This window comes from Rhinoraja longicauda, chromosome 2, assembly GCF_053455715.1.
Source record: "Rhinoraja longicauda isolate Sanriku21f chromosome 2, sRhiLon1.1, whole genome shotgun sequence".
In the NCBI taxonomy this organism is placed as follows: domain Eukaryota; kingdom Metazoa; phylum Chordata; class Chondrichthyes; order Rajiformes; family Arhynchobatidae; genus Rhinoraja; species Rhinoraja longicauda.
The window spans coordinates 12,278,568-12,306,183 of NC_135954.1; the positions used below are offsets into that span (position 1 = coordinate 12,278,568).

The 27,616-nt window shown below is 45.7% G+C and overlaps 2 protein-coding genes across 3 annotated transcripts in view; one reads left to right on the forward strand and one right to left on the reverse strand.

Annotated features, from left to right (window-relative positions):
* Positions 1-14,064, forward strand: part of aldh5a1 (aldehyde dehydrogenase 5 family, member A1 (succinate-semialdehyde dehydrogenase)) — a 28,229-nt gene extending 14,165 nt beyond the window's left edge. Inside the window, exons 6-10 of the mRNA XM_078414919.1 lie at positions 607-750; positions 4,046-4,204; positions 8,018-8,187; positions 12,227-12,285; positions 13,386-14,064. Of these exons, the coding sequence (XP_078271045.1) occupies positions 607-750; positions 4,046-4,204; positions 8,018-8,187; positions 12,227-12,285; positions 13,386-13,591 (738 nt within the window). The 3' untranslated portion in view covers positions 13,592-14,064. The remainder of the gene's footprint in view (positions 1-606; positions 751-4,045; positions 4,205-8,017; positions 8,188-12,226; positions 12,286-13,385) is intronic.
* Positions 14,065-16,495: 2,431 nt separating this feature from the next.
* LOC144602190 (dyslexia-associated protein KIAA0319-like) overlaps positions 16,496-27,616 on the reverse strand; it is an 88,922-nt gene continuing 77,801 nt past the window's right edge. For both annotated transcript variants that reach the window (XM_078414943.1, XM_078414933.1), the window contains exons 17-21: positions 25,530-25,672; positions 23,425-23,547; positions 21,754-21,844; positions 19,284-19,378; positions 16,496-17,327 (exon numbers count right to left, since the gene is read on the reverse strand). In XM_078414943.1, the coding sequence (XP_078271069.1) occupies positions 17,149-17,327; positions 19,284-19,378; positions 21,754-21,844; positions 23,425-23,547; positions 25,530-25,672 (631 nt within the window). In that variant the 3' untranslated portion in view covers positions 16,496-17,148. The remainder of the gene's footprint in view (positions 17,328-19,283; positions 19,379-21,753; positions 21,845-23,424; positions 23,548-25,529; positions 25,673-27,616) is intronic.

Genomic DNA, 27,616 nt, shown 5'->3' on the forward strand with positions numbered 1-27,616 from the left:
CCTAGCCCTGGCAAATTCATTCCCTGGTGCGTAGGAGGATGAGAGGTAATCTTATAGAGGTGCATAAGATCATGAGAGGAATAGATCGTGTAGATGCACAGTCTCTTGCCCAGAGTAGGGGAATCGTGGACCAGAGGACATAGGTTTATGGTGAAGCAGAAAAGATTTAATTGGAATCTGAGGGGTAACCTTTTCACACAAAGAGTGGTGTGTGTATGGAACAAGCTGCCAGAAGAGGTAGTTGAGGTTGGGACTATCCCAACATTTAGGAAACAGTTGGACGGATACATGGATAGGACAGGTTTGGAGGGATACGGACCAAATGCGGGCAGGTGTGACTAGGCCAGTGTGGGCAAGTTGGGCCGAAGGGCCTGTTTCTACACTATCACTCTATGATTCTGAAGTGACAGAAAACTCAGAACCAGTATTTTGGAAAGATTATGCATCAGCAATTTTGCTTCCAGTTCTGGAAGAGAATCTCTTCCTACAGGTGACAGAATAGATCCAAATTCAAACAAAAAAAGTGAATATAAGTGAATTTTGGTTATTAATGGCAAGCTCGGGCTCTGTGACAGATCTTTGACAAGTTATCATTGAACCTTTCAGATCCTGCTCCGTCATGCCTGCGACACTGTGAAGAAAGCTTCCATGGAGCTGGGAGGGCTGGCTCCCTTCATCGTTTTTGACAGCGCCGACTTGGATCAAGCTGTAGTTGGTGCCATCGCTTCCAAGTTCCGAAACTCTGGGCAGGTGAGCAACGGGATGTAAAGCACGGAAACCTGGCATTAACGCTAGAAGGAGTGTACCACCCACAAACCACTCTGCAGCCTGCATGGTGCAGCATCTCCTGCCCCATTGTTCAGGCTTGTATTCACTGGAGCTTAGAAGGATGAGAGGGGATCTTATAGAGACGTATAAAATTATAAAGGGACTGGACAAGCTAGATGCAGGAAAAATGTTCCCAATGTTGGGGGGAGTCCAGAACCAGGGGACCACAGTCTTAGGATAAAGGGGAGACCATGTAAAACTGAGGTGAGAAGGAACTTTTTCACCCAGAGAGTTGTGAATTTGTGGAATTCTCTGCCCCAGAGGGCAGTGGAGGCCAAATCACTGGATGAATTTAAGAGAGAGTTAGATAGAGCTCTAGGGGCTAGTGGAATCAAGGGGTATGGGGAGAAGTTGGGCACAGGTTACTGATTGTGGATGATCAGCCATGATCACATTGAATGGCGGTGCTGGCTTGAAGGGCCAAATGGCCTCCTCCTGCACCTGTTTTCTATGTTCCTATGTCTGCAGTTCCACATTGAGACTCAGTTACCTCAGAAACCATGGACTCCGTCCGGGGTGGAGTTAATGGCGACGGCTGAAACGAGCCTTTAGCTGGGACTTTGAAAATGGTGCAAAACCTGGCGACTCGCGCATATGGACTCGGTGAGCTGTTTCTATGCATTCATAATGTAATCGGGGATTGTACTTATGTATCGCAATAACCTTAATAATAATCCTTACTGCACCAGAGACCCGGCTTCCATCCTGCCTAAGCGTGGCATCTGTACGGAATTTGTACATTCTCCCTGTGACCTGCGTGGGTTTTGTCTGGGACCTACAGGTTTGTAGGTTAATTGGCTTGGTAAAATTGTAAATTATCCCCAATACGTGGGATAGTGTTCGTATGGTCGCTGCGGACTCAGTGGGCTGAAGGGCCTGTTTCCGCGCTGTATCTCTAAACTAAACTAAATCTTCCTGATCTGTGTGCGAAAAAAAGAACTTCACTGTTCCTTGGCATGCGCGACAATAAAGAACCATTAGACCATTGGAAGTAAGGCATTCTTTAAATCTGACTAAGATGCATTTTAAGGTAAAGCTATATAAACAAATGCAAAAAATAGGACCGAGGAATATGCCAATAAATTCCAATGAAGTGGGAAAAAAACAGCCTTTGTGGAAAATAGACCAATGCATCTGTGTTGTAAATGTGATAAGATTTAGAATTTCTGGCAGTCACCCATTGCTTTTAATTGCCAGAAAATAATATATAATGAGCACTGAAAATGTAGAAACAATGAACTGCAGATGCTGGTTTATATTTTAAAAAACAAGACCCAAAATACTGGAGAAATCTGAAGAAGGGCCCCGACCCCAAACATCACCTATCTATGTTCTCCAAGGATGCTGCCTGATCCGATGAGTTATTCCAGCACTTTGTGTCATTTTTTTTGTAAGCCAGCATCCGCAGTTCCTTTATTTCGACACAACTCTACCTTGCCCTCGTCAACCGTTATCCGTAATGAGCACTGAACCACTTCAGTTGGAGCCACGCAGGACACGGGGAGAATGTACAAATCCCGTACAGACACCACGCGTAGCCAGGATCGAACCCGGATCTTTGGCGCAGTAAGGAAACAACTCTACTGCCGCGCCAATGTCATGTCAAGTCAAGTCAATTTTATTTGTATAGCACATTTAAAAACAACCCACGTTGACCAAAGTGCTGTACATCTGATTAGGTACTAAGGAAAAAATGAAACATACAGTAGCACGCAAACAGTTCACAGCGCCTCCTCAATGAGCCTCAAACGCTAGGGAGTAGAAATAGGTTTTGAGCCTGGACTTAAAGGAGTCGATGGAGGGGGCAGTTCTGATGGGGAGAGGGATGCTGTTCCACAGTCTAGGAGCTGCAACCGCAAAAGCGCGGTCACCCCTGAGCTTAAGCCTAGACCGCGGGATAGTGAGTAGCCACAAGTCAGCCGACCTGAGGGACCTGGAGTTAGAGAGGTGGGTTAGAAGATTTTTGATGTAGGGGGGGGAATGTCCATTTAGGGCTTTATACGTGAATAGGAGGAGCTTGAAGTTGATTCTGTACCGTACAGGGAGCCAGTGGAGAGAGGCCAGAATCGGGGTGATGTGGTCCCTTTTACGGGAACCCGTCAGGAGTCTCGCTGCGGCGTTTTGGACCAGTTGCAGGCGGGACAGGGAAGATTGGCTGATCCCAGTGTATAGGGAGTTGCAGTAGTCTAGGCGGGAGGAAATGAAAGCGTGAATGATTTTTTCTGTGTCGTCAAATTGGAGGAAAGGTTTGATTTTAGCTATGGTACGAAGTTGGAAGAAGCTGGCTTTTACCACAGCGTTGACTTGCTTATCAAATTTTAATGCAGAGTCAAATATCGTGCCGAGGTTTTTGACATGCGGTTTGACTAGGCGGGATAGGCTTCCAAGACTGCCTGTTATCGATTTGATGGAGTCGGGGGGGCCGAATAGGATGACCTCAGACTTGCTCTCATTTAATTGGAGGAAGTTCTGTGCCATCCAACATTTTATGTCCTCAAGGCAGTGTAAGAGGCTGTTTAAATTTGACTGGTTGTTGGGTTTCAGGGGGAGGTAAAGCTGAGTGTCATCGGCATAGCAGTAGAAAGAAATGCCGTGCCTTTGAATGATTTGGCCAAGGGGGAGCATGTATAGAGAGAAGAGAATGGGGCCTAGGATGGAGCCTTGTGGAACTCCGCAGGAGAGGCTAGCTGGAGCAGAGGAATAACTGCCTATGTTGATGGCAAAACTCCTATCTTTGAGGTACGAAGCGACGGTCAATAAGGATGGTGTGGTCCACTGTATCGAACGCTGCGCTGAGGTCGAGAAGGAGCAGGATTGCACAGTCGCCGGTGTCGATGGCGAGAAGCAGGTCGTTGTGTACCTTCAACAAGGCAGACTCTGTGCTGTGGTGGGCTCTGAAACCTGACTGGAAACTTTCCAGGATGGTGTTTTGGTGTAGGTAGGGCATATATGTGCCGCCCTTATTATCAAGACTGTTGCCATACATAAGTACAATCCCCGATTAAGTTATGAATGCAGAGAAACCGTTCACTGAGTCCATATGCAAGAGTCGCCAGGTTTTGCACCATTTTCAAAGTCCCACCTTAATTGAGGTTTTTTTTTCCTTCCAATAACTTGTCAAGTCTACTTTTGCATCATTCATTGCTGTCTGATATCTGATATGCACAATGTGTTAATCAGGTATTTATGTTTTGCCGTTTTCAAATCCCGAATGTAGACTTGTGTGTGTGCAAATCGGTTCCTGGTGCAGGAGGGAATCCACGATGCTTTTGTGGAGAAGTTGGTGAAGGCGATGCACAGTGAGTTGCGTGTTGGAAGTGGATTTGATGAACAGACCACACAGGGACCTCTAATCAATGAAAGAGCAGTGCAAAAGGTAACTCATAACATAACAACTCATAACTCATAACGGCACGGTAGCGCAGCGGTAGAGTTGCTGCTTTACAGCGAATGCAGCGCCGGAGACTCAGGTTCGATCCTGACTACGGGTGCTGCACTGTAAGGAGTTTGTACGTTCTCCCCTTGACCTGCGTGGGTTTTCTCCGAGATCTTCGGTTTCCTCCCACACTCCAAAGACGTAAAGGCATGTAGGTTAATTGGCTGGGTAAATGTAAAAATTGTCCCTAGTGGGTGTAGGATAATGTTAATGTACTGGGATCACTGGGCGGCACGGACTTGGAGGGCCGAAAAGGCCTGTTTCCGGCTGTATATATATGATATGATATGATAAGGCATAACTCATAACATGCTTTCAAATGAAAAAAAAAGCTTCGCAATCTCTGAAAGATTTGCAAAATACTTTTTGAGTATTATTTTAACGGAAACTCCGATCAAAAATGAGCAACTAAGGCATAAGGTACCATTCCTAAATTAAGCAACAACAACACTGTATTAAAATGCATTTAATATAATAAAATGCCTGCTGACACTTGAGGAGAACATGTTAAAATGAGGTTAGGCTGTGAGTCAGAGAAGCAGGTGGAAACACAGTTAGCTAAAAGTTTCGATAAAACGCATTGCCTCTAAGAAATATCAGAGTATAGGAGTTTACAATCAGGAAAGATAAAGCATGTTAGTGATCTAGGGAGGGGAGTAAGGAGCTAAAATTGGCATGTCGAAAATGTAATGTTACGGTGGTTATGGGAGATTTCAACATGCAGGTAGACTGGGAAAATCAGGTTGGTACTGGACCCCAGGAAAGGGAGTTTGTGGAGTGCCTCCAAGATGGATTCTTAGAACAGCTTGTACTGGAGCATACCAGGGAGAAGGCAATTCTGGATTTAGTGTTGTGTAATGAACCTGATTTGATAAGGGAACTCAAGGTAAAAGAGCTATTAGGAGGCAGTGATCATAATATGATGTTTTCATCTACAAATTGAGAGGGAGAAGGGAAAATCGGAAGTATCAGTATTACAGTATAGCAACGGGGATTACAGAGGCATGAGGCAGGAGCTGGCCAGATTTGACTGGAAGGAGGCCCTAGCAGGGAAGACGGTGGAACAGCAATGGCAGGTATTCCTGGGAATAATGCAGAAGTTGCAGGATCAATTCATCCCAAGGAGGAGGAAAGATTCTAAGGGGAGTAAGAGGCACCCGTGGCTGACAAGGGAAGTCAAGGACAACATAAAAATAAAAGGGAAGAAGTATAACATAGCAAAGAAGAGTGGGAAGCCAGAGGATTGGGACTCTTTTAAAGAGCAACAGAAGATAACTAAAAAGGCAATACGGGGAGAAAAGGTGAGGTTCGAAGGTAAGCTGGCCAATAATATAAAGGAGGATAGTAAAAGCTTCTTTAGGTGTGTGAAGAGGAAAAAAATAATTAAGGCAAATGTGGGTCCCTTGAAGACAGAAGCTGGGGAATTTATTACAGGAACAAGGAAATGGCAGATGAGTTGAACCGGTACTTTGGATCTGTCTTAAGGAAGATACAAACAATCTCCCAGATGTTCTAGTGGCCAGAGATCCTAGGGTGACAGAGGAACTGAAGGAAATTCACATTAGGCAGGAAATGGTGTTGGATAGACTGATGGGACTGAAGGCTGATAAATCCCCAGGGCCTGATGGTCTGCATCCCAGGGTACTTAAGGAGTTGGCTCTAGAAATCATGGACGCATTGGTGATCATTTTCCAATGTTCTATAGATTCAGGATCAGTTCCTGTGGATTGGAGGGTAGCTAATGTTATCCCACTTTTTAAGAAAGGACGGAGAGAGAAAACAGGAAATTATAGACCAGTTAGTCTGACATCAGTGGTGGGGAAGATGCTGGAGTCAATTATAAAAGACTAAATTACAGAGCATTTGGATAGCAGTAACAGGATTGTTCCGAGTCAACATGGATTTACGAAGGGGAAATCATGCTTGACTAATCCTCTGGAATTTTTTGAGGATGTAACTAGGAAAATGAACAGGGGAGAGCCGGTGGATGTGGTGTACCTTGACTTTCAGAAAGCCTTCGACAAGGTCCCACATAGGAGATTAGTGTGCAAAATTGGAGCACATGGTATTGGGGGTAGGGTACTGATATGGATAGAAAATTAGTTGGCAGACAGAAAGCAAAGAGTGGGGATAAATGGGTCCCTTTCAGAATGGCAGGCAGTGACTAGTGGGATACCGCAAGGCTCGGTGCTGGGACCACAGCTATTTACAATATACATTAATGACTTTGATGAAGGGATTAAAAGTAACATTAGCAAATTTGCAGATGACACAAAGCTGGGTGGCAGTGTGAACTGTGAGGAAGATGCTATGAGTTTGCAGGGTGACTTGGACAGGCTGTGTGAATGGGCGGATGCATGGCAGATGCAGTTTAATGTGGATAAGTGTGAGGTTACGACACTTTGGTGGAAGGCAGATTATTACCTGAATGATGTCAAGTTAGGAAAAGGGGGCGTACAACGAGATCTGGGTGTCCTAGTGCATCAGTCACTGAAAGGAAGCATGCAGGTACAGCAGGCAGTGAAGAAAGCCAATGGAATGTTGGCCTTCATAACAAGAGGAGTTGAGTATAGGAGCAAAGAGGTCCTTCTACAGTTGTACAGGGCCCTGGTGAGACCGCACCTGGAGTACTGTGTGCAGTTTTGGTCTCCAAATTTGAGGAAGGATATTCTTGCTATTGAGGGCGTGCAGCGTAGGTTTACTAGGTTAATTCCCGGAATGGCGGGACTGTCGTATGTTGAAAGATTGGAGCGACCAGGCTTGGATACACTGGAATTTAGAAGGATGAGAGGGGATCTTATTGAAACATAAGATTATTAAGGGGTTAGACACAATAGAGGCAGGAAACATGTTCCCAATGTTGGGGGAGTCCGGAACCAGGGCCCACAGTTTAAGAATAAGGGGTAGGCCATTTAGAATGGAGATGAGGAAAAACTTTTTCGGTCAGAGAGTTGTGAATCTGTGGAATTCTCTGCCTCAGAAGGCAGTGGAGGCCAATTCTCTGAATGCATTCAAGAGAGAGCTAGATAGAGCTCTTAAGGATAGCGGAGTCAGGGGGTATGGGGAGAGGGCAGGAATCTACTGATTGAGAATGATCACATTGAATGGTGGTGCTGGCTCGAAGGGCCGAATGGCCTCCTCCTGCACCTATTGTCTATTGTAAAGGGGATCTAGCATTAATCTCTAAGGAACTTCTTATCGAGTCCACACCACATGATTAGAAATTGTTCAGCCAGAGCAGTGGTGGCCAATTCACTGGATGAATTTAAGAGAGAGTTAGATAGAGCTCTGGGGGCTGGTGGAATCAAGGGATATGGGGAGAAGTTGGGCACAGGTTACTGTTTGTGGATGATCACAATGAATGGCGGTGCTGGCTCGAAGGGCCGAATGGCCTCCTCCTGAACCTATTTTCTATGTTTCTAACACTTCTCGGCATCTGCATACAATGGCATCTTGCGCTTCTTGTGCGTAGTGCTGGAAAGATTGGTGGAGACAGGGCCCCGATGTGATCGCTCTTTCCTTGGCCCTCGAGGGAACTGAAAACCATCATCCACCTCTTTACGCCCATCCCCAACCCCACACTGTTGAGCAGGAAATACACAAAGCCATGGAGCTAGAGTTGAGAAATACAAATCTAAGAGTCATAGAGCTGTTAGAAGTCACAATGGCAAAATGAAAACAAGAGCATGGCGAAAGTTAAACGATTCAGCATTTTAAATTAGCGTAAGCCCCGTCTTACTACTCTTGTTTCAGGTGGAGAATCAGATAAGTGATGCAGTGTCTCGTGGTGCCTGCATCGTGACAGGGGGAAAGAGACATAGTCTTGGAGCGTCTTTCTTTGAACCAACTCTCCTTTCGAACGTCACCACAGACATGCTTTGCATGCAGGAGGAAACATTTGGACCATTAGCACCTGTTCTCAAGTAAGGAAATATTACTATTTCTATTCAATATTACTAATACTATTAATATTTTTCCTTCAAATCTAAAGCAAAACGTTTTAAAATGTTAATTTCGTGACCTGTTAGGTCAGGACCTTCTGAAGAAGGGTCCTGACCCAAAATATTACCTATTTATGTCTTCCAGCCATGCTACCTAACCCTGCTGAGTTACTCCAGCACTTTGTAACCGTAGATAGACACAAAATGCTGGAGAAACTTAGCGGGTCAGGCAGCATCTTATGAGAAAGGAAATGGGTGACATTTCGGGTAGAGACCCGAAACATCACCGATTCCCTTTTCTCCAGAGACACTGTCTGGCCCACAGAGTTGCTCCCATTATTTTGTGTCTATCCTCGGTATAAACCAACATCTACAGTTCATTCCTACACACTTTGTAATTGTGGTTATTTATTCACAAAATGATGGAGTAACTCAGCAGGTCAGGCAGCATCTCGGGAGAGAAGGAATGGGTGACGTTTCGGGTCGAGACCCTTCTTCAGACCGGAAACGTCACCCATTCCTTCTCTCCCGAGATGCTGCCTGACCTGCTGAGTTACTCCAGCATTTTCTGAATAAATACCTTCGATTTGTACCAGCATCTGCAGTTATCTTCTTATACTACTTGTTGCTCCATTGTAATTGTGGTTGCTTGTGTCTGTAAATATTCAATGGTGTCAGAAAAAAGATCTGCCTTGAGTACAACAGACCCTACCCTAGAAACAAATGGGAAGATTAGCCTCAGACTCAATCATCTTGGATGAAAGATGGTGGGTTTTTTCTTGGCTTGCCTCAGCCTCCATTTTTTAATTCTCCTCAGTTTGTGCCTGAGCTTCAGCAAGAAGCCATTAGGTGGCAATCTCGTCTCAAAATATGGCAACAGTGTTACATAAAGTGAAGTTCGAGTTAATAGACAATAGGTGCAGGAGTAGGCCATTCGGCCCTTCGAGCCAGCACCCGCCATTCACCGTGATCATGGCTGATCATTCACAATCGGTACCCCGTTCCTGCCCTCTTCCCATATCCCCTGACTCTGCTATCATTAAGAACTCTATCTGAGTTCTGTGGAATTCTCTGAGGCAGAGAATTCCACAGATTTACGACTCTGAGTGAAAAAGTTTTTCCTCATCTCCGTTCTAAATAGCCTACCCCTTATTCTTAAACTGTGGCCCCTGGTTCTGGACTCCCCCAACATTGGGAACATGTTTCCTGCCTCTAGCGTGTCCAATCCATTAATAATCTTATATGTTTCAACAAGATCCCCTCTCATCCTTCTAAATTCCAGTGTATACAAGCCCAGTCGCTCCAGTCTTTCAACATTGCCATTTCAAGTTGCCTAGAAATTCATTCTCAATTCATTTCTATTGCAAATGAAGACTCTAGAAGCTCATTTACAGATTCCAAATTAACTTAGCAAGTTTCAAAATTTGGGATTGAAATAAATTCATGTGATAGGCCGAATGGCCTAATTCTGCTCCTATCAAATATATACTGCCATTCAATCATGGCTGATCTATCTTTCCCTCTTAACCCCAGACTCCTGCCTTCTCCCCATAATCCCTGACATCCGTACTAATGAAATGTGCTAACAAAAAGATAATAGTTTAACGATTATGAGGGGAAAAAGGAGGAAAATAGGATTATGTCAGTACCTCTTTCACAGACAACACTACAGGCAGGGTAAAAGGAAGGCCACTTTTTGAGTCGTGGAAATTATTAAATTTCTAAATCTAAACTCGAACATGTTCCCTTTATATAGCCTTCTAATGCTTTTTGGATTAAGGCAATACGTCTGAAGAAGGGTCTTGACCCGAAAGGTCACCCATTCCTTCTCTCCAGAGATGCTCCCCATCCAGCTGAGTTACTCCAGCTTTTTGTGTCTGTACATGGTGTCTTCATGGGATTAAAATACTTGAAGTAATATTGTAAACATAAATTCATTTACTTGTACAAAATATCTGTACACTTGGAAATTTAGAATATATCTTTTTTTACAACTACACAATCCAAAATCAGTAAACGTCAGGTGAATTCTGTGCAGTTCTGGTTGCCCTGCTTGGCAGGATGTCATTAAACTGAAAAGGATGCTGCAAAGATTTGTCAGGACTTGAATTGTAACAAGAGGCTGGATAGACTGAGATTTCTTTTTTTTTTCCTGGAGTACAGGACACTGCCAGGTGCCCTTATAGAGTTATCCAAAATTGTGTTATACATACATAAATGACGTGGATATAAATGTAGATGAGTTGGTTAATACATTTGCAGATGACACTGAGATTGCTGTAATCGCAGACTGTGAGAAAGGCTGTAAAAGTGTACAGCGGGATATAAATCCGCTCCGGAAATGGGTGGGGAAATGGTAGATAGAATTTAATCCGAGTAAGTATGATGTGTGGCACTTTGGGAGGTCAATGTGTAATGAATGGCAAGACCCTTAACAGAATTGATGTACGGTGGGAGTTTTGGGTCTAGGTCCACTACTCTCCGAAAGTGGCAACACAAGCAGAGAGAGTGGTAAAGAAAGCATAAGTTAGGCTTGCATTAACTGGGCAAGGCATTGCGCACAAGAGTTCGGAAGTCATGATGCAGCTTTATAGGGTTTTTGTTTAAACTGCATTTGGAGTATTGCATGCAGTTCTGCTGCCCCGAAACAGCGAGGGTGTGGAGGCTTTGGAAAGGGTTTTACCAGAATTATGGCTGGATTAGAGGCTATTAGCTACGAGGCTCTGGAACGCTGGAGGTTGAGGGGAACCCGATAGAAATATATAAATTATGATAAGCGTAGATAGGGTGGACAATCAGAACCCATTTCCCAAGATGGAGATATTGAATACTAGTCGCATAGCTTTAAGGTGAGAGGAGTGACTGCCAAGGTTCTTAGAGACATTGAAGTGCTGCTTAATGATTTGCAATATCAAGGAGCAAAAGAGAGACACAAAAAGCTGGGGTATCTCAGCGGGACAGGCAGCATCTCTGGAGAGGAGGAATGGGTGACGTCTTGGGTTGAGACCCAACGTGTGGGGCTCGTTTTTTTAATCAGAGTCATAGAAACAGGCTTCAGCAACTATGCTGACCATTGTGTCCTATCTAAATTTAACCCACTTGCCTGCATTAATTTCATATCCCTCTGTGCCTTGCTCATTCAAGTCTTTACCTAGATGCCTCTTAAATATTGTTAATTTGTAGTTCCTGATTCAGTGGAGAACCTGAATGACTGCACCAACGACTGCACCTCCACAGACTCCTCTGTCAAGCTTCTCAAGTTTGCGGGTGACACAACCCTGATTGGACTGATCCAGGATGGGGAGGAATCTGCCTACAGACAGGAAGTGATTCAGTTAATGTCCTGGTGCCATCGCAACAACCTGGAGCTCAATGCTCTTAAGACAGTGGAACTAATTGCAGACTTCAGGAGAGCTCCCCCTCCCCTCCCTCCACTCACCATCAACAGCACCACAGTCACATCTGTGGAGTCATTTAAGTTCCTTGGAACCATCATCTACAGGGACCTTAAATGGGGGCCACCATCGACTGTCTGTTTGCAATGGAAAGTGTCCCGTAAATGGCTGGTTTCACAACTTGATTGCTGCTCCGCAAAGTGGCAGCGGCTGTGATTAACCTTCTACAGATGCGCTGGAGAAAGCACGTTTCAGGACACATCACAGCTTGGTTTGGGAACAGCTCCATCCAAGACCGTATGAAATGCCGCCAATTGTGGACGTAGCCCAGACCATTCACACAAACCAACCTCCATTGACTCCATTTGTACCTCGCACTGCCTCGGCAAGGCCAGCAGCTTTTTGTGTCTTCGGTTTAAACCAGCATCTGCAGTTCATTCCTACTCAGAAGTGAACCAGCTTGGTATCAAAATCAGACACATTCTCCCTGAAAACGTGAAGGAAGCAGATTACAGGATTGTAAGGAAAGAGTGGGCAAGTGTAACTGGGTTCTTAGCTCTCAAAACACCACAGGACAAATAGCTTCCTCTAATGAGATTTATGATCCTGTAAATTTTCAACTGCAGGTTTCGAACTGAGGAAGAAGCCATTGCCATCGCTAACGCTGCTAATGTTGGTCTGGCTGGTGAGTACATTTCACTAAGATTCTGATATTCACTGTAATTAAAAACCATGCAAAAAAAACGAATAAAATTTAAAACCAAGAAAAAAGCTGCTTGCTTACAATTCTAACAATAAAATGTTTGCCAATTGAGAGGAATAGATTGGGTAGACACACAGTCTCTTGCCCAGAGTCGGGAAATCGAAAACATTGGTTTAAGGTGAGAGGAGGAAAAGATTTAATCGGAACCTGAGGGGTAACTTTTTCACACAAAGGGTGATGGGTGTGTGGAACGAGCTGCCAGAGGAGGTAGTTGAGGCAGGCACTATCGCAACAGTTAAGAAACATTTAGACAGGTACATGGATCGAACAGGTTTGGAGGGATATGGGTCAAATGCAGGCAGGAGATACTATCAAAATCATGATCAGACACATTCTCCCTGAAAATGTGAAGCAGATTCTTTTACAGGATTGTAAGGAAAGAGTGGGCAAGTAAGTGTAACTAGTTTCTTGGCTCTCAAAACACCACATGACGAATTTTTAGGTTTTTTTTAGATTTAGAGATACAGCGCGGAAACAGGCCCTTCGGCCCACCGGGTCCGCACCGCCCAGCGATCCCCGCACATTAACACTATCCTACACACATTAGGGACAATTTTTACATTTACTCAGTCAATTAACCTACATACCTGTACGTATTTGGAGTGTGGGCGGAAACCGAAGATCTCGGAGAAAACCCACGAAGGTCACGGGGAGAACGTACAAACTCCGTACAGACGGCACCCGTAGTCAGGATCGAACCCGAGTCTCCGGCGCTGCATTCGCTGTAAGGCAGCAACTCTACCGCTGCGCCACCGTGTCGCCCTGGCTTCTAGCCAATCTACTAGTGTAGATGGGACATGTTGGCCGATGTGGGCAAATTGGGCCGAAGGGCCTATTTCCACGCTGTGAGACTCAATCATTCTAATTACCAGCATTACCCACACTGATGGGTTAACTGTGAAGTTTTTTGATTTGTATGACTGAGCTAAAAGCAGTGACGGTGTAGGATTTAGTAGAAATGAGTTTCTCAAACTTTTTTTGCTCTGCTTTTCAAAGATTTTCATGTTCTGCTTCTCTTCCAGGTTATTTTTACTCTGGGGACATTGCTCAGATTTGGAGAGTTGCTGAACAGCTGGAAGTCGGCATAGTCGGAATTAATGAAGGGCTGCTATCCACCCCAGAGGCACCATTTGGTGGAGTTAAACAATCCGGACTTGGGAGAGAAGGCTCCAAATATGGGGTTGATGATTTCTTGGAAATCAAGTATGTGTGTTTTGGCGGTTTATAAAGTTAAGCAGTTGGAGAAATGTGAATGGCGTGTCAATAGTTATTAAATCAGTCAATTCATCAACCCTTACTACAGAAAATCTATCCATTGTCCGTAACACACTAGATTTATCAATAACATGGCACTTTAGCACTTTCAGATCATGTGGATGATTTGTAGGGAAAACTTTGTATCTTAAATGTTTGAGTCGTTTAGTAACACTGTGATTTATGATAATTGGTTAAATTAGCCATTAACTGTTTGTATTGTTTAAAACCCAGTTTTGACATCTGGTCACTTTTACAAAAAAATGTGCAATGTGCTATCATGCTTTTTATTTGTACATTGAATTCAAAGTTCTTAGGTGCCAAATAGCTAAATGTTTTAAAAGAATAGTCATTGTTACTTTATTGATAAGTCAAATTAACTGCAAATGTTTCTTATGAAAGTTCTAAATATTCATTGACCTTATTAAATTATGGTTGTACTTAAAACATTGAAGGCATTTTTGTTGCTTGGCATAAAAATTTAATGTAAATAGCATACTTTGTGCAAACATAAATCTGATTTTAGAACAGTAACTTTCTATTCCTTGGTGAATGCTGGAATGCAATTCTCACATTCTAGAAAGGTGGTCCACTACTGGATTAAACAGAAAACAAAGTTCAGGAGATTAAAGGATAAAGAAACACCACTTTTTTCGCTGTGTTTGTTTCAGCAACTCGATGTATTGTGTCTGACCATGATTTGACAACAGGTGCTTTGCATTGATTCTGAGTTGTTCCACAAAATAATGACTTTGCAATAGAAAAGCTCTTAAGAGCTAGATTCACAGTGCAACTTTTCTGTGATAAACTTTCCCTAAAGTGGCAAACGTTAAAGGGTCTTAAGAAGGGCCTCGACCAGAAACATCACCTATTCCTTTTCTCCAGAAATGCTGCCTGACCCACTGAGTTACTCCAGCACGTTGTGTCAATAGGTGCAGGAGTAGCCCATTCGGCCCTTCGAGCCAGCACTGCCATTCAATGTGATCGTGGCTGATCATCCACAATTAGTACCCATTAGAATAGTTATGTATGGAGTCCTTCCAAAGTAGCAAATAAAATTACAATGGCACACGAGTTAAGTCTGAAGAACTTGTAAATTTATTAGCAGCTGTTTGTACAGAAGCAAAAACAGGTCAGGTTTGAGACCAACATGTTAGTATTCACTGTAAATTACATTATTTTCTTTTATCACATTACCTTGAGGGTGGACATTTTTGTTCTGGGATCCTTTAATTGATGCTTACTACCATTGATCCGGGCTATCTGCTGGAAATGAAGGACATTTTAAGCATGTTGTGTTAAATTTACCAAAGCTACAGATCTCTCCTTGGGATGGAACAGTACAGCAAAGGAACAGGCCTTTCAATGTCTGTGCCGAACATGATGCCAGTTAAACTAATGTCCTCTGCCTCCATGTGATTTATACCTCTCTGTATATCACTGTGCCTATCCACAAGCCTCAAGTACCACTATCATTTCTGCCTCCATCCCCACCCCTGGCAGCACACTCCAGGCACCCAGCGCTCTCTACATTTTAAAAAAAACTTGCCCAGCACATCTCCTTCAAACTTTCCCACCCTCACCTTATACAATCTAGTCTTTGACCTACCGATACTGGGGGAAGAGGCTCTGGCTGTCCACTGGAAGATATGTTGAAAGACTGGAGCGACTAGGCTTGTATACACTGGAATTTAGAAGGATGAGAGGGGATCTTATCGAAATGTATAAGATTATTAAGGGGTTGGACACGTTAGAGGCAGGAAACATGTTCCCAATGTTGGGGGAGTCCAGAACTACAGACAGCACCCGTAGTCTGGATCGGACCCAGGTCTCAAGCACTGTAAGGCAGCAACTCTACCGCTGCGCCACTGCGCCGCCCCTCAGCTCCCAATTCAGCTCCTATTTCTAATGGAATTAAAAGTACCACTAAACTAAACTAAAGTCTGAAGAAGGGTCTCGACCCGAAACGTCACCCATTCCTTCTCTCCTGAGATGCTGCCTGTCCCGCTGAGTTACTCCAGCACTTTGTGAATAAACTAAAAGTACGTTTAGTTTAGAGATACAGCACAGAAACTGTTCCTTTCGGCCCATTGGGTCTGTGCCGACCAGCGATCCCCACACATTAACACTATCCTACACCCACGAGGGACAATTTTTACATTTACCAAGCCAATTAACCTACATACCTGTAGCTCTTTGGAGTGTGGGAGGAAACCGAAGATCTCCAGCCTCAATTTTAACAATTAAAGGATGTTTCCATTTGCACCACAAATTCTTTGTGATAATTTGACTTTTAGCTTCTTATCTGTGTGCTGGTCTGTTCAACTGGTGACCTGTTCTTTATCACTGGAATTTTGCTTGTAGGTTTTGCACAGCTTATTGTAGCTAGAGCCAAATTCCTGTACAGTATTGCATTGAGAAGTGTAATATAGCACAAAGAATGAGGTGATTGAACTGCATCCATCTCCTTTTAAAATGGAAATGAACCATTTAATTTTTGCCACTCATATTAAATACCTCAAGATTTCTGTTCAAACTCACTTTATATATTGCTAAGTATAAGAAAATAACTGCAGATGCTGGTACAAATCGAAGGTATTCACAAAATGCTGGAGTAACTCAGCAGGTCAGGCAGCATCTCAGGAGAGAAGGAATGGGTGACGTTTCGGGTCGAGACGTCCCGAAACGTGTCCATTACCAAATTGGATTTCTGTGTAAAGAGTGAAAGCATTTTTTTGCCGAAGATAGACACAAAATGCTGGAGTAACGCAGCGGGACAGGCAGCATCTCTGGATAGAAGGAATGGGTGACGTTTCGGGTCGAAGGTCTCGACCCGAAACGTCACCCATTCCTTCTCTTCAGAGATGCTGCCTGCCCCGCTGAGTTACTCCAGCATTTTGTGTCTATCTTCGGTTTAAACCAGCATCTGTAGTCCCTTCCTATTACATCCCCTTTTTTTTGCAGCTGTTTCTTACTTCGCATGAGTACACACAGCATTAACAAACGATAGACGCAAAAAAGCTGGAGTAACTCAGCCGGTCGGGCAGCATCTGTGGAGAAATAGAATAGGTGACGTTTTCGGGTCGAGACCTGATCCCCTTCCCTGGCTCTTAGCCTGATGAAGGGGTCTCGAGCTGAAACGTCACCTATTCCTTTTCTCCAGAGATGCTAGCCTGTCCCGCTGAGTTACTCCAGCATTTGGTGTCTATCTTCGGCATAAACCAGCATCTGCATCTCGTTCTCACACAGAATAAATAGAAGCTGCTTGGATCAAATCAACAGGAAGCTAAAATAATAGCATTGTCCTGGGATACTAGCTGACGAGCCCTTCTGCTGCAAGGATGGCTTCAGCAAGGATGCACAATCGTTCCTTCAGACCTTTTGTTAGTCTCTTCCAGAGTACACCAGGATTCTGCAATTTGAGCAATGCTTCAAAATGTCTTCAGAATCATCCACTTGAGTTTTTTTTTTAAACTCTTGTTTGCCCAGCTGCGTAAAACGTTCACCAATAAGCCGTCTGCCTCCACAGATTTATCTGTTCTTGGGATGATAATGGAAAGGGCCTCCATTTTTCAGTGAGCCATTCATACCAGCTTTACAGTTCTCCTTCTCGACGGTCTCTCTGCTGAACAGCGTGTTCTGATCACTCTCAAACTCTGATTCCGATACCATGAGACTCGAATTATGTTCTGTGCTTCTGTGTTTCACACCTGGAGCAGAAAGTCAGAGCAAAGTCAATAGGCATTGTGGCTCATTTTTAGGAATTGGTGCAAACATTTGGACCAATCTTCTTTTAGAAGATTGAGGGGGGATCTTATAGAAACTTACAAAATTCTTAAGGGGTTGGACAGGCTAGATGCAGGAAGATTGTTCCCGATGTTGGGGAGGTCCAGAACAAGGGGTCACAGTTTAAGGATAAGGGGGAAGTCTTTTAGGACCGAGATGAGAAAGTATTTTTTCACACAGAGAGTGGTGAATCTGTGGAATTCTCTGCCACAGAAGGTAGTTGAGGCCAGTTCATTGGCTATATTTAAGAGGGAGTTAGATGTGGCCCTTGTGGCTAAAGGGATCAGGGGGTATAGAGAGAAGGCAGGTACGGGTTACTGAGTTGGATGATCAGCCGTGATCATATTGAATGGCGGTGCAGGCTCGAAGGGCCGAATGGCCTACTCCTGCACCTATTTTCTATGTTTCTAAACACATCTATCTCTCATTCTTATACATAACTTTACAAGACATCATGAAAGCAGCTCATAACCATTGAAATATTGTCGTGGGGTGACAGCCAGCAACATAATAATTGGTGGCGCAGCGGTAGAGTTGCCGCCTTGCAGCGCCAGAGACCCGGGTTTGTTCTTGATGACGGGTCCTGACAGTATGGAGTTTGCACGTTCTCCCCCGTGACCGCTTGGGTTTTCCCCGGGTGCTCCATTTCCTTCCACACTCCAAAGATGTACAGGTTTGTAGGTTAATTGGCTTTGGTATAAAAATTGTAAACTGTCCCGAGTGTGTAGGATAGTGCTAGTGTACGGGGATCGCTGGTCAATAGACAATAGGTGCAGGAGGAGGCCATTCGGCCCTTCGAGCCAGCACCACCATTCAATGTGATCATGGCTGATTATTCTCAATCAGTACCCCGTTCCTGCCTTCCCCATGGGTGACGTTTCGGGTCGAGACCCTTCTTCAGTCTGAAGAAGGGTCTCGACCCGAAACGTCACCCATTCCTTCTCTCCCGAGATGCTGAGTTACTCCAGCATTTTGTGATTAAATCGATTTGTACCAGCATCTGCAGTTATTTTCTTATACTTCTCCCCCTATCAAGGGATATGGGGAAAAGGCAGGCACAGGTTACTGATTGTGGACGATCAGCCATGATCACAATGAATGGCGGTGCTGGCTCAAAGGGTCAAATGGCCTCCTCCTGCATCTATTTTCTATGAAACTGAACTTGAAACCTATGTAAGCTGTCGAGTGAAAATGAGAAGCTAGTGCGTGCGACCTGGGTGGGGGAGGGATAGAGAGAGAAGGAATGCCAGAGCTATCTGAAGTGAGCCACTGGGCTTCTATTGACTCCATTTTTCCTCACGCTGCCTCGGCAAGGCCAGCAACATAATCAGGGATGAGTTGCACCCCGGCCACTCCCTATTCTCCCCTCTCCCATCAAGCAAAAGATACAGAAGTGTGAAAACGCACACCTCCAGATTCAGGGACAGTTTCTAGCCCAGTTGTTATCAGGCAACTAAATCACCAGAGAGCAACTATGAATGAAAGATATGCAACAAAAAAAAAAAGATTATAAAGAAAACAGGCCATTGTTATCCATCCCTCCCCCACCCAAGTCACACCAGCTTCTCGTTTTCGCCCAACAATGGCCTGTTTCCTTTATCATCGGTACTATTTTGCATATCTTTTGCATATTTTGCATATTGTTCTTTATCTCTCTACATCATCGTCTATATTTCTCATTTCCCTTTTCCCTAAAAAGTCTGAAGAAGGGTCTCGACCCAAAATGTCACCCATTCCTTCTCTCCAGAGATGCTGCCTGTCAATGCATGTGTCAATTGTGTCCTCCACCAACAACAAACTGGAACCCACTTCCACATTGTTCTTATGAATTACTCACATTATCTGTCAACCTCTTTGTATCTATACACCAAACCACTAACCATATTTAGGCCTCAACGCCATTCTTTCTTCATCATCATCATCCATATCATCCAAGATGGTGTATTTGGTTTTCTTCCTTACTTTCGTCCTCTTTCTGTTTAAAAACAAAAATTCAAGTTCAGTTTATGTCCAGGAGGACTTAGGCGTTAAAATAACGCGTTAGACAATAGACAATAGACAATAGGTGCAGGAGGATGCCATTCGGCCCTTCGAGCCAGCGCCGCCATTCAATGTGATCATGGCTGATCATTCTCAATCAGTACCCCGTTCCTGCCTTCTCCCCATACCCCGACTCCGCTATCCTTAAGATCTTATACGTTTCGATAAGATCTCCTCTCATCCATCTAAATTCCAGTGTATACAAGCCTAAACGCCCCAGTCTTTCATCATATCACAGTCCCGCCATTCCGGGAATTAACCTAGTAAACCTGCGCTGCACGCCCTCAATAGCAAGAATATCCTTCCTCAAATTTGGAGACCAAAACTGCACACAGTACTCCAGGTGCGGTCTCACTAGGGCTCTGTACAACTGCAGAAGGACCTCTTTGCTCCTATACTCAACTCCTCTTGTTATGAAGGCCAACATTCCATTGGCTTTCTTCACTGCCTGCTGTACCTGCATGCTTCCTTTCAGTGACTGATGCACTAGGACACCAAGATCTCGTGGTACGTCCCCTTTTCCTAACTTGACACCATTCAAATAATACTCTGCCTTCCTATTCTTACCACCAAAGTGGATAACCTAGTTAGTTGTTTCTGTACAATTTCTACCAAAAGATATGCAAATTATTTAGACGCAAGGAATTGCAGATGCTGGTTTACAACAACAACAACAAAAAGGCAAAGTGCTGGAGTAACTCAGCAGGTCAGGCAACATGAGAACATGGATGGGTGACTTTTGGGGTCAGGATCCCTTAGACTGATTGTAGTGGGGGGTGGGGAGGGGGGGAGGGGGGTTGGGAAGAAAGCTGGAAGAGAAGAGGGGCAAAACAAAGCCTGGCAAGTGACAGGTGGATTCAAGGGGTTTTGATAGTTGGACAAAGGTCAGAAATGAAAAGACTAAAGGTGTGAGATCAGGCTGGAAGAGGGACAAGTAGGTCAAAGGGGAGAAAGGGTTAGAATACAGGTAGAACTCAGGGAAATGGGGGATGGGGGATCGCTTGTAGGTCAGTTACCTAAAATTAGAGAATTCAATGTTCATACATCGGCGAAACCAAGCGCAGGCTCGGCGATCGCTTCGCTCAACACCTGCGCTCGGTCCGCATTGACCAAACTGATCACCCGGTGGCCGAGCACTTCAACTCCCCCTCCCTTTCCCAGTCTGACCTTTCTGTCATGGGCCTCCTCCAGTGCCATAGTGAGGCCCACCGGAAATTGGAGGAACAGCACCTCATATTTCGCCTGGGCAGTTTGCAGCCCAGTGGTATGAACATCGACTTCTCCAACTTTAGATAGTTCCTCTGTCCCTCTCTTCCCCTCCTCCTTCCCAGATCTCCCTCTATCTTCCTGTCTCCACCTATATCCTTCCTTTGTCCCGCCCCCTGACATCAGTCTGAAGAAGGGTCTCGACCCGAAACGTCACCCATTCCTTCTCTCCCGAGATGCTGCCTGACCTGCTGAGTTACTCCAGCATTTTGTGAATTAAAAACCTTCAATGTTCATACAGTTGGGTTGTAAGCCACCTATACAAAATATGCGGTGCTGTTCCTCCAGTTTGCTTGTGGCCTCACTCTGGCAATGGAGGAAACCCAGGACAGAATGGCAAGTATTGGAAAGGGAGTTAAAATGGTTGGAAACTGGGAGATCCAGCAGGCCTTGGCAGACCAAGCGCATGTTCAACGAAACAGTCGCCCTGGTTTATACTTATTCTCATCAATCTATAGGAGGCCACATCGGGAACACCAAATGCAGTAGAGGAGGTGCACACGAACCTCTTGTCTCACCTGGAAGGACTGTTGGAGTCCTTGGGTGGATGCGTGGAAGGCAGTAGGAGAAAGGACCAGAGGAAGGGTTGGTTTGGGTGGGAAGAGATGAGTGGACCAGAGAAAGCGGTCTCCGTGGAAGGCAGAAATGGGTGGGGATGGGAAGATGTGATTGGAGGTGGCAGAAGCGTTGGTGAAATAAGACGTTGGATGCGGAGGCTGGTGGGGTGAAAGCCGAGGGACCGGTCTATCCTTGTTCCATCTGTGGGGGACGGAGAGAGAGAGAGAGAGAGAACAGAACTAGGGGACACAGAGGAGACGCACGTAAGGCATCTGCTTGTGACAGCAGGGGGTAGCCACGCTTACTAAAGAAACGAGAGATATCGGATGTTTTAGACTGGAAACCCTCGTCTGGGAGCAGATATGCCGGAGATGGAAGAATTGAGAGTAGGTGCTCGCGTCTTATCGAGTGGCAGGGTAGGAGGAGGTGTAGTCCAGGCGGGACTCAGATCTAGAAAGGCGGGAGGAGGTGTACATTTACTCATACCTCTTGCAGCAACAATTACAGGCCCAGCAAATTCCTCCAATTATGACGATTGCTAGAATCACTGACAGAATGACGTATAATATGTTCCACTCTGTGAACAAAGTAACAAGGTTTACAACAGCATTTGAATTATACACGTGACGACAACCTAAACTAAACATATTCAGGTGACACCACTCCCAACAATGCAGCCCCATTGTCACTGCACCAGTGCAGTTAGCTGAGAGTCATCCTCGAATCTCTGGCGGCACGGTGGCGCAGCGGTAGAGTTGTTGCCTTACAGAGCTTGCAGCGCCGGAGACCCGGGTTCGATCCCGACTACGGGTGCTGTCTTTACGGAGTTTGTACGTTCTCCCCGTGACCTGCGTGGGTTTTCTCCGAGATCTTCGGTTTCCTCCCACACTCCAAAGACGTACAGGTTTGTAGGTTAATTGGCTTGGTGTAAATGTAAATTGTCTCTAGTGCGTGTGGGATAGTGTTAGTGTGCGGGGATCGCTGGTCGGCGCGGACCCGGTGGGCCGAAGGGCCTAGTTTAGAGGGCGCTGCATCTCTAAACTAAACTCTGGTGCTGCACGTGAACCTACATCTCTCACTGTTCAGAGACCACCTCTTGTGCTCTTTGGGCATGCACTCAGGATCGAGGAGAAATGATTCTACTCTAGTTCTGAAGTGACTGGTGAGCGGACAGTGTGGATTCCACAGATGGGACAAATGCTCGAGAGGACAATGGTAGCTCGTTTGTACGGAGGTGGGCTTCTTTACATTGGTTTTGCGTGTCTCTTGGTGTATGGATTCAAGAGTCTCCCCAAGGCACGGTGGCGCAGCGGTAGAGTTGCTGCCTTACAGCGAATGCAGGTTCGATCCTGACTACGGGTGCTGTTCTGTACGGAGTTTGTACGTTCTACCCGTGACCTGCGTGGGTTTTCTCCGAGATCTTCAGTTTCCTCCCACACTCCAAAGACGCACAGGTTTGTAGGTAAATTGGCTGGGCAAATGTTTTTTTTTTTAATTGTCCTTAGTGGGTGTAGGATAGTGTTAATGTGCGGGGGTCGCTGGGCGGCGCGGGCCAAAGGGCCTGTTTCTGCGCTGTATCTCTAAAAAAATAATTAATAAATGAATTTAAATCAAGGGGCCTGAAGGCATTCACAGCAATGTTACCTCCAGCTGTGACTTGACAGGCCATTTACCCCGTCATTTCCAATCTAGCTTTTGGCTCACAGCGTCATTCTCTGCAGCATAACATAAAGCTGAAAGAGGAAGGTGTTCATGCTCACAGCATGAGCTCACAGGGAAGATTTTGAGTTTTATTACTGTTGCTAGAACACAGTGTGTGAACTAGCCCATCAGAACAATGGCCAGCCAGTGAGGATGAAAATCTACAACCCATGTTCAGCAGCCAAAATTAAATACTCTTATCTCGCTGGCTCATCATAGAAACAGAAACATATGTGCAGGAGTAGGCCACACGGCCCTTCGAGCCAGCACCGCCGATGGCCGATGATCCAGAATCGATACCCCGTTCCTGCTTTCTCCCCATAACCCTTGATTCCCCCCCCCCCCCCCCCCATACCCCTTGATTCCCTTAGCCCTAAGAGCTGTATCTAACTCTCCCTTGAATACATCACACTGACTTTATTTCATCCAACACGTTCCAAGCACAAATTTACTCACCGCAGTTGCTTTCACCCTCATACAAGTAATGCCACATCGGATTCTCTGTCCAGAACAGGTGGCAGGCACAACGCTTGGTGAATGGATCACAGTGGCCGTGGCCTGAGCACTTCAGGGAGCAGACTGTAAAAGACAGCACATAGCGAATAGTGTCGTTTATTGTCCCGTGGTACAGTGAGAAGCTTCAGACGTGCTGGACAATAACACTGGACAACTCTCATCAAACGTGATTTCAGAAATTTATGCTTAAAGATTCACCAGGGCACGCAACACAAGTAGCTCAGCAATGAGCCACGACTGCCTTGGGGCCCCAGGAGGGAGTGAGTGCAAGATAACCAGGGAGGGAGAGAGAATCAACTTGGAAATGGGCCCTCTGGCCCAACATGCCCACGCTGACCAACATGCCCCATTCACACAAGTCCCACCTGCCCACGTCTGGCCCGACTCGGCTTGTATACACTGGAATTTAGAAGGATGAGAGGAGATCTTATCGAAACGTATAAGATTATTATGCCTGACCTGCTGAGTTACTGCAGCATTTTGTGAATAAATACCTAAGATTATTAAGGGGTTGGACACGTTAGAGGCAGGAAACATGTTCCCAATGTTGGGGGAGTCCAGAACAAGGGGCCACAGTTTAAGAATAAGGGGTAGGCCATTTAGAACGTAGATGAGGAAAAACTTTTTCAGTCAGAGAGTTGTGAATCTGTGGAATTCTCTGCCTCAGAAGGCAGTGGAGGCCAATTCTCTAAATGCATTCAAGAGAGAGCTAGATAGAGCTCTTCAGGATAGCGGAGTCAGGGGGTATGGGGAGAAGGCAGGAACGGGGGTACTGATTGAGAATGATCAGCCATGATCACATTGAATGGCGGTGCTGGTTCAAAGGGCCGAATGGCCTCCTCCTGCACCTATTGTCTATTGTAACCCTCTAATCCCATCCTATCCGTGTACCTGGCCAAATGTCTCTTAAACGTTACGATAGTACCTGCCTGCCTTGTCCATATGGTCGCATTGTACAGACTGGCTAAGTGCCTCTTGATCTCCATCAGCAAAGCCTTGTAAAGATGCCATGGGGCCCTGTCTCTGAACAACACTAGTTATTGTGCTATCTGATTTCAATTTTTATTTCTTGCGATATCACTATTTATCAGAAGTCCAGATCCAGGGGCCACAGTCTAAGAATAAAGGGGAGGCCATTTAAAACAGTGAGTTGAGAAGAAACTTTTTCACCCAGAGAGCTGTGAATTTGTGGAATTCTCTGCCACAGAAGGCAGTCGAGGCCAATTCACTGGATGAATTTAAAAGAGAGTTAGATAGAGCTCTAGGGGCTAGTGAAATCAAGGGATATGGGGAGAAGGCAGGCACAGGTTACTGATTGTGGATGATCAGCCATGATCACAATGAATGGCGGTGCTGGCTTGAAGGGCCAAATGGCCTCCTCCTGCACCTATTTTCTATGTTTCTACGTTTCTATCACGATAAACCAACCTGTGGATACGCACCATCCATTTTGGAAATGTATGTAATACAAAACAAATATATTTGTACAGGCCACAAAATATTTAAAGAATGCAGGTAATGAATACTTTAAAAAGGAGATTGAGTTATGGCATTGTTTTAATATAATGATTAGAATTCATAAGTCTATGCGATGGAAACTTGGTACAATCTCAGCCAAGAAAACACCGATTCAATGCCTTCATTGGCAGGAGGACAGAGTTATAATGATTTACAAATTTTTTACAAAGCAGCATTTCAACAATGGGCTTAACCATGGGAACGCAACACAAAAAAAATCTTAACCCGAACCTATGTATGGACACAAAATGCTGGAGCAACTCAGCGGGTCGGGCAGCATCTCCGGAGAATGGGTGATGTTTCGGCTCGGAACCCTACTTCATGCTGAAAGTACAGGGGGCATAGACAATAGACAATAGGTACAGGAGTAGGCCATTCGGCCCTTCGAGCCAGCACCACCATTCACCGTGAAGGGCCGAATGGCCTACTCCTGCACCTATTTTCCATGTTTCTTATATAAATTGGACAAATTTGACTTTGGACAAATCAACACTCAAGCAAGACAACGTATTGACCTTGTAACTCACCAACTGTATCTATTCTCAAGGCCTTAAAAACCAGGAGGTCCACCTTCTCTCCCATGAGCCGTTTCTGCAAACTCCCGACCACATCCGCCCCTTTACGTACACTGCCTGGCCACCTGCCCTGCACGTAGAAAGTTAACACTGTGCTGCAGGACAGAAGATACAAAAGCCATCATTAAACAGCGGATAGACACAAACAGCTGGAGTAACTCAGAGCGACAGGCAGCATCTCAGGAGAGAAGGAACGGGCGACGTCTCGGGTCGAGACCCTTCTTCAGACTGAAAGTCACGGGAAAGGGAAACGAGAGATATAGACGATGGTGCGCATCCCTCCCCCAACCAAGTTGTACCAGCTTCTCTCTCTCACCCAACAAACAGCTAACAATGGACTGTTTCCATTATCATCGCTAGCCTTTTGTGCACATCTTTCATTCGTTGTTCTACGTCTCTCTACATCATCGTTTATATCTCTCGTTTCCCTTTCCCGTGACCTTCAGTCTGAAGAAGGGTCTCGACCCATAACATAACAAAACTTTATTGTCACTCGGCACAAACACCGAACGAAATTTCAGCAGTCACAAGACACAGCAAAAAAGAAAAGAACACAGGACACCCGACCCCAACACAAACATCCATCACAGTGACTCCAAACACCCCCTCACTGTGATGGAGGCAACAAAACTTCCCCTCTCCTCCCCCCGCACCCACGGACAGACAGCTCGACCCCTACCGAGGCAACCGACACGCACAGCCCCCGCAAGGGTATGGAAGGACCCGCGGCCGAGCCGCAGCGGGCACTGAAACGTCCAGCGGCCGCACCGGGCGATGTTAAGTCCAGCGGCCGAGCCGCACTGGGCACTGAAACGTCCCGCGGCCGAGCCGCACCGGGCACTGAAACGTCCCGCGGCCGAGCCGCACCGGGCACTGAAACGTCCCGCAGCCGAGCCGTGCCGGGCACTGAAACGTCCCGCGGCCGAGCCGCGCCGGCGATGTTAAGTCCCGCGGCCGAGCCGCACCGGGCACTGAAACGTCCCGCGGCCGAGCCGCGCCGGCGATGTTAAGTCCCGCAGCCGAGCCGCACCGGGCAATGAAACGTCCCGCAGCCGAGCCGCACCGGCGATGTTAAGTCCAGCGGCCGAGCCGCACCGGCGATGTTAAGTCCAGCGGCCGAGCCGCGCCGGGCGATGGAAGGCCCCGCGGGCGATGGAAGGCCCCGCGGCCGAGCTGCGCCCCGGGAAGAGACCTAATAAAAGAAAGGTTTCCCCCGCCCCACCCCCACACACCCACCCCCCCCCCCCCCCACACATACACAGCCAAAAACAGAAACAAAAACCATCCCAACACCGACACACAAACAAAAAATAAGGAAAAAAGACAAACAGACTGCCAGAGAGCCGCAGCCGTTCGGCGCAGCCAACTCCATTCCTTCTCTCCAGAGATGCTGCCTGTCCCGCTGAGTTACTCCAGTTTTTTGATGGCTATCTTCGGTTTAAACCAGCATCTGCAGTTCCTTCCTGCACGTCATTAAACAGCTGTGTGTGTTGCAACTATAACTGCAAGTTGTAGAAGCAAGGAACTGCAGATGCTGGTTTACACAAAAGGACACTAAGTGCTGGAGTAACTCAGCGGGTCAGGCAGCAGCTCTGGAGAATATGACTGGGTGACGTTTCGGGTCAAGACCCTTCTTCAGACTGTTGGGGGTTATTATTGGATAGATAGAATTTCATAATTTAAAACAAAACAATTTAATTACCACGGTAAATGTCATTAGACTATTTTAAATGAGAACAATGCATAATAAATTATTTCCAAGAGAGTTTTCACGGAGTCAGGACAATCTGAGGAATAGACTGCCTCCCATACCAATAACAAGTTGGGATGTGCCTGCAATCTAGTTTTCCATTTTCTGCCATCCTTAATAGTAATGGAAGTTCAACACTGAATCCCCAAAGCCAACAGTTGCCAATAGAAAATAGGCAGGAGGAGGCCATTCGGCCCTTCGAGCCAGCACCGCCATTCAATGGCCTCCTCCTGCACCTATTGTTTATTGTCTATTGTCTATCAATGGGTTGCCATTGGGAAGGAGATGG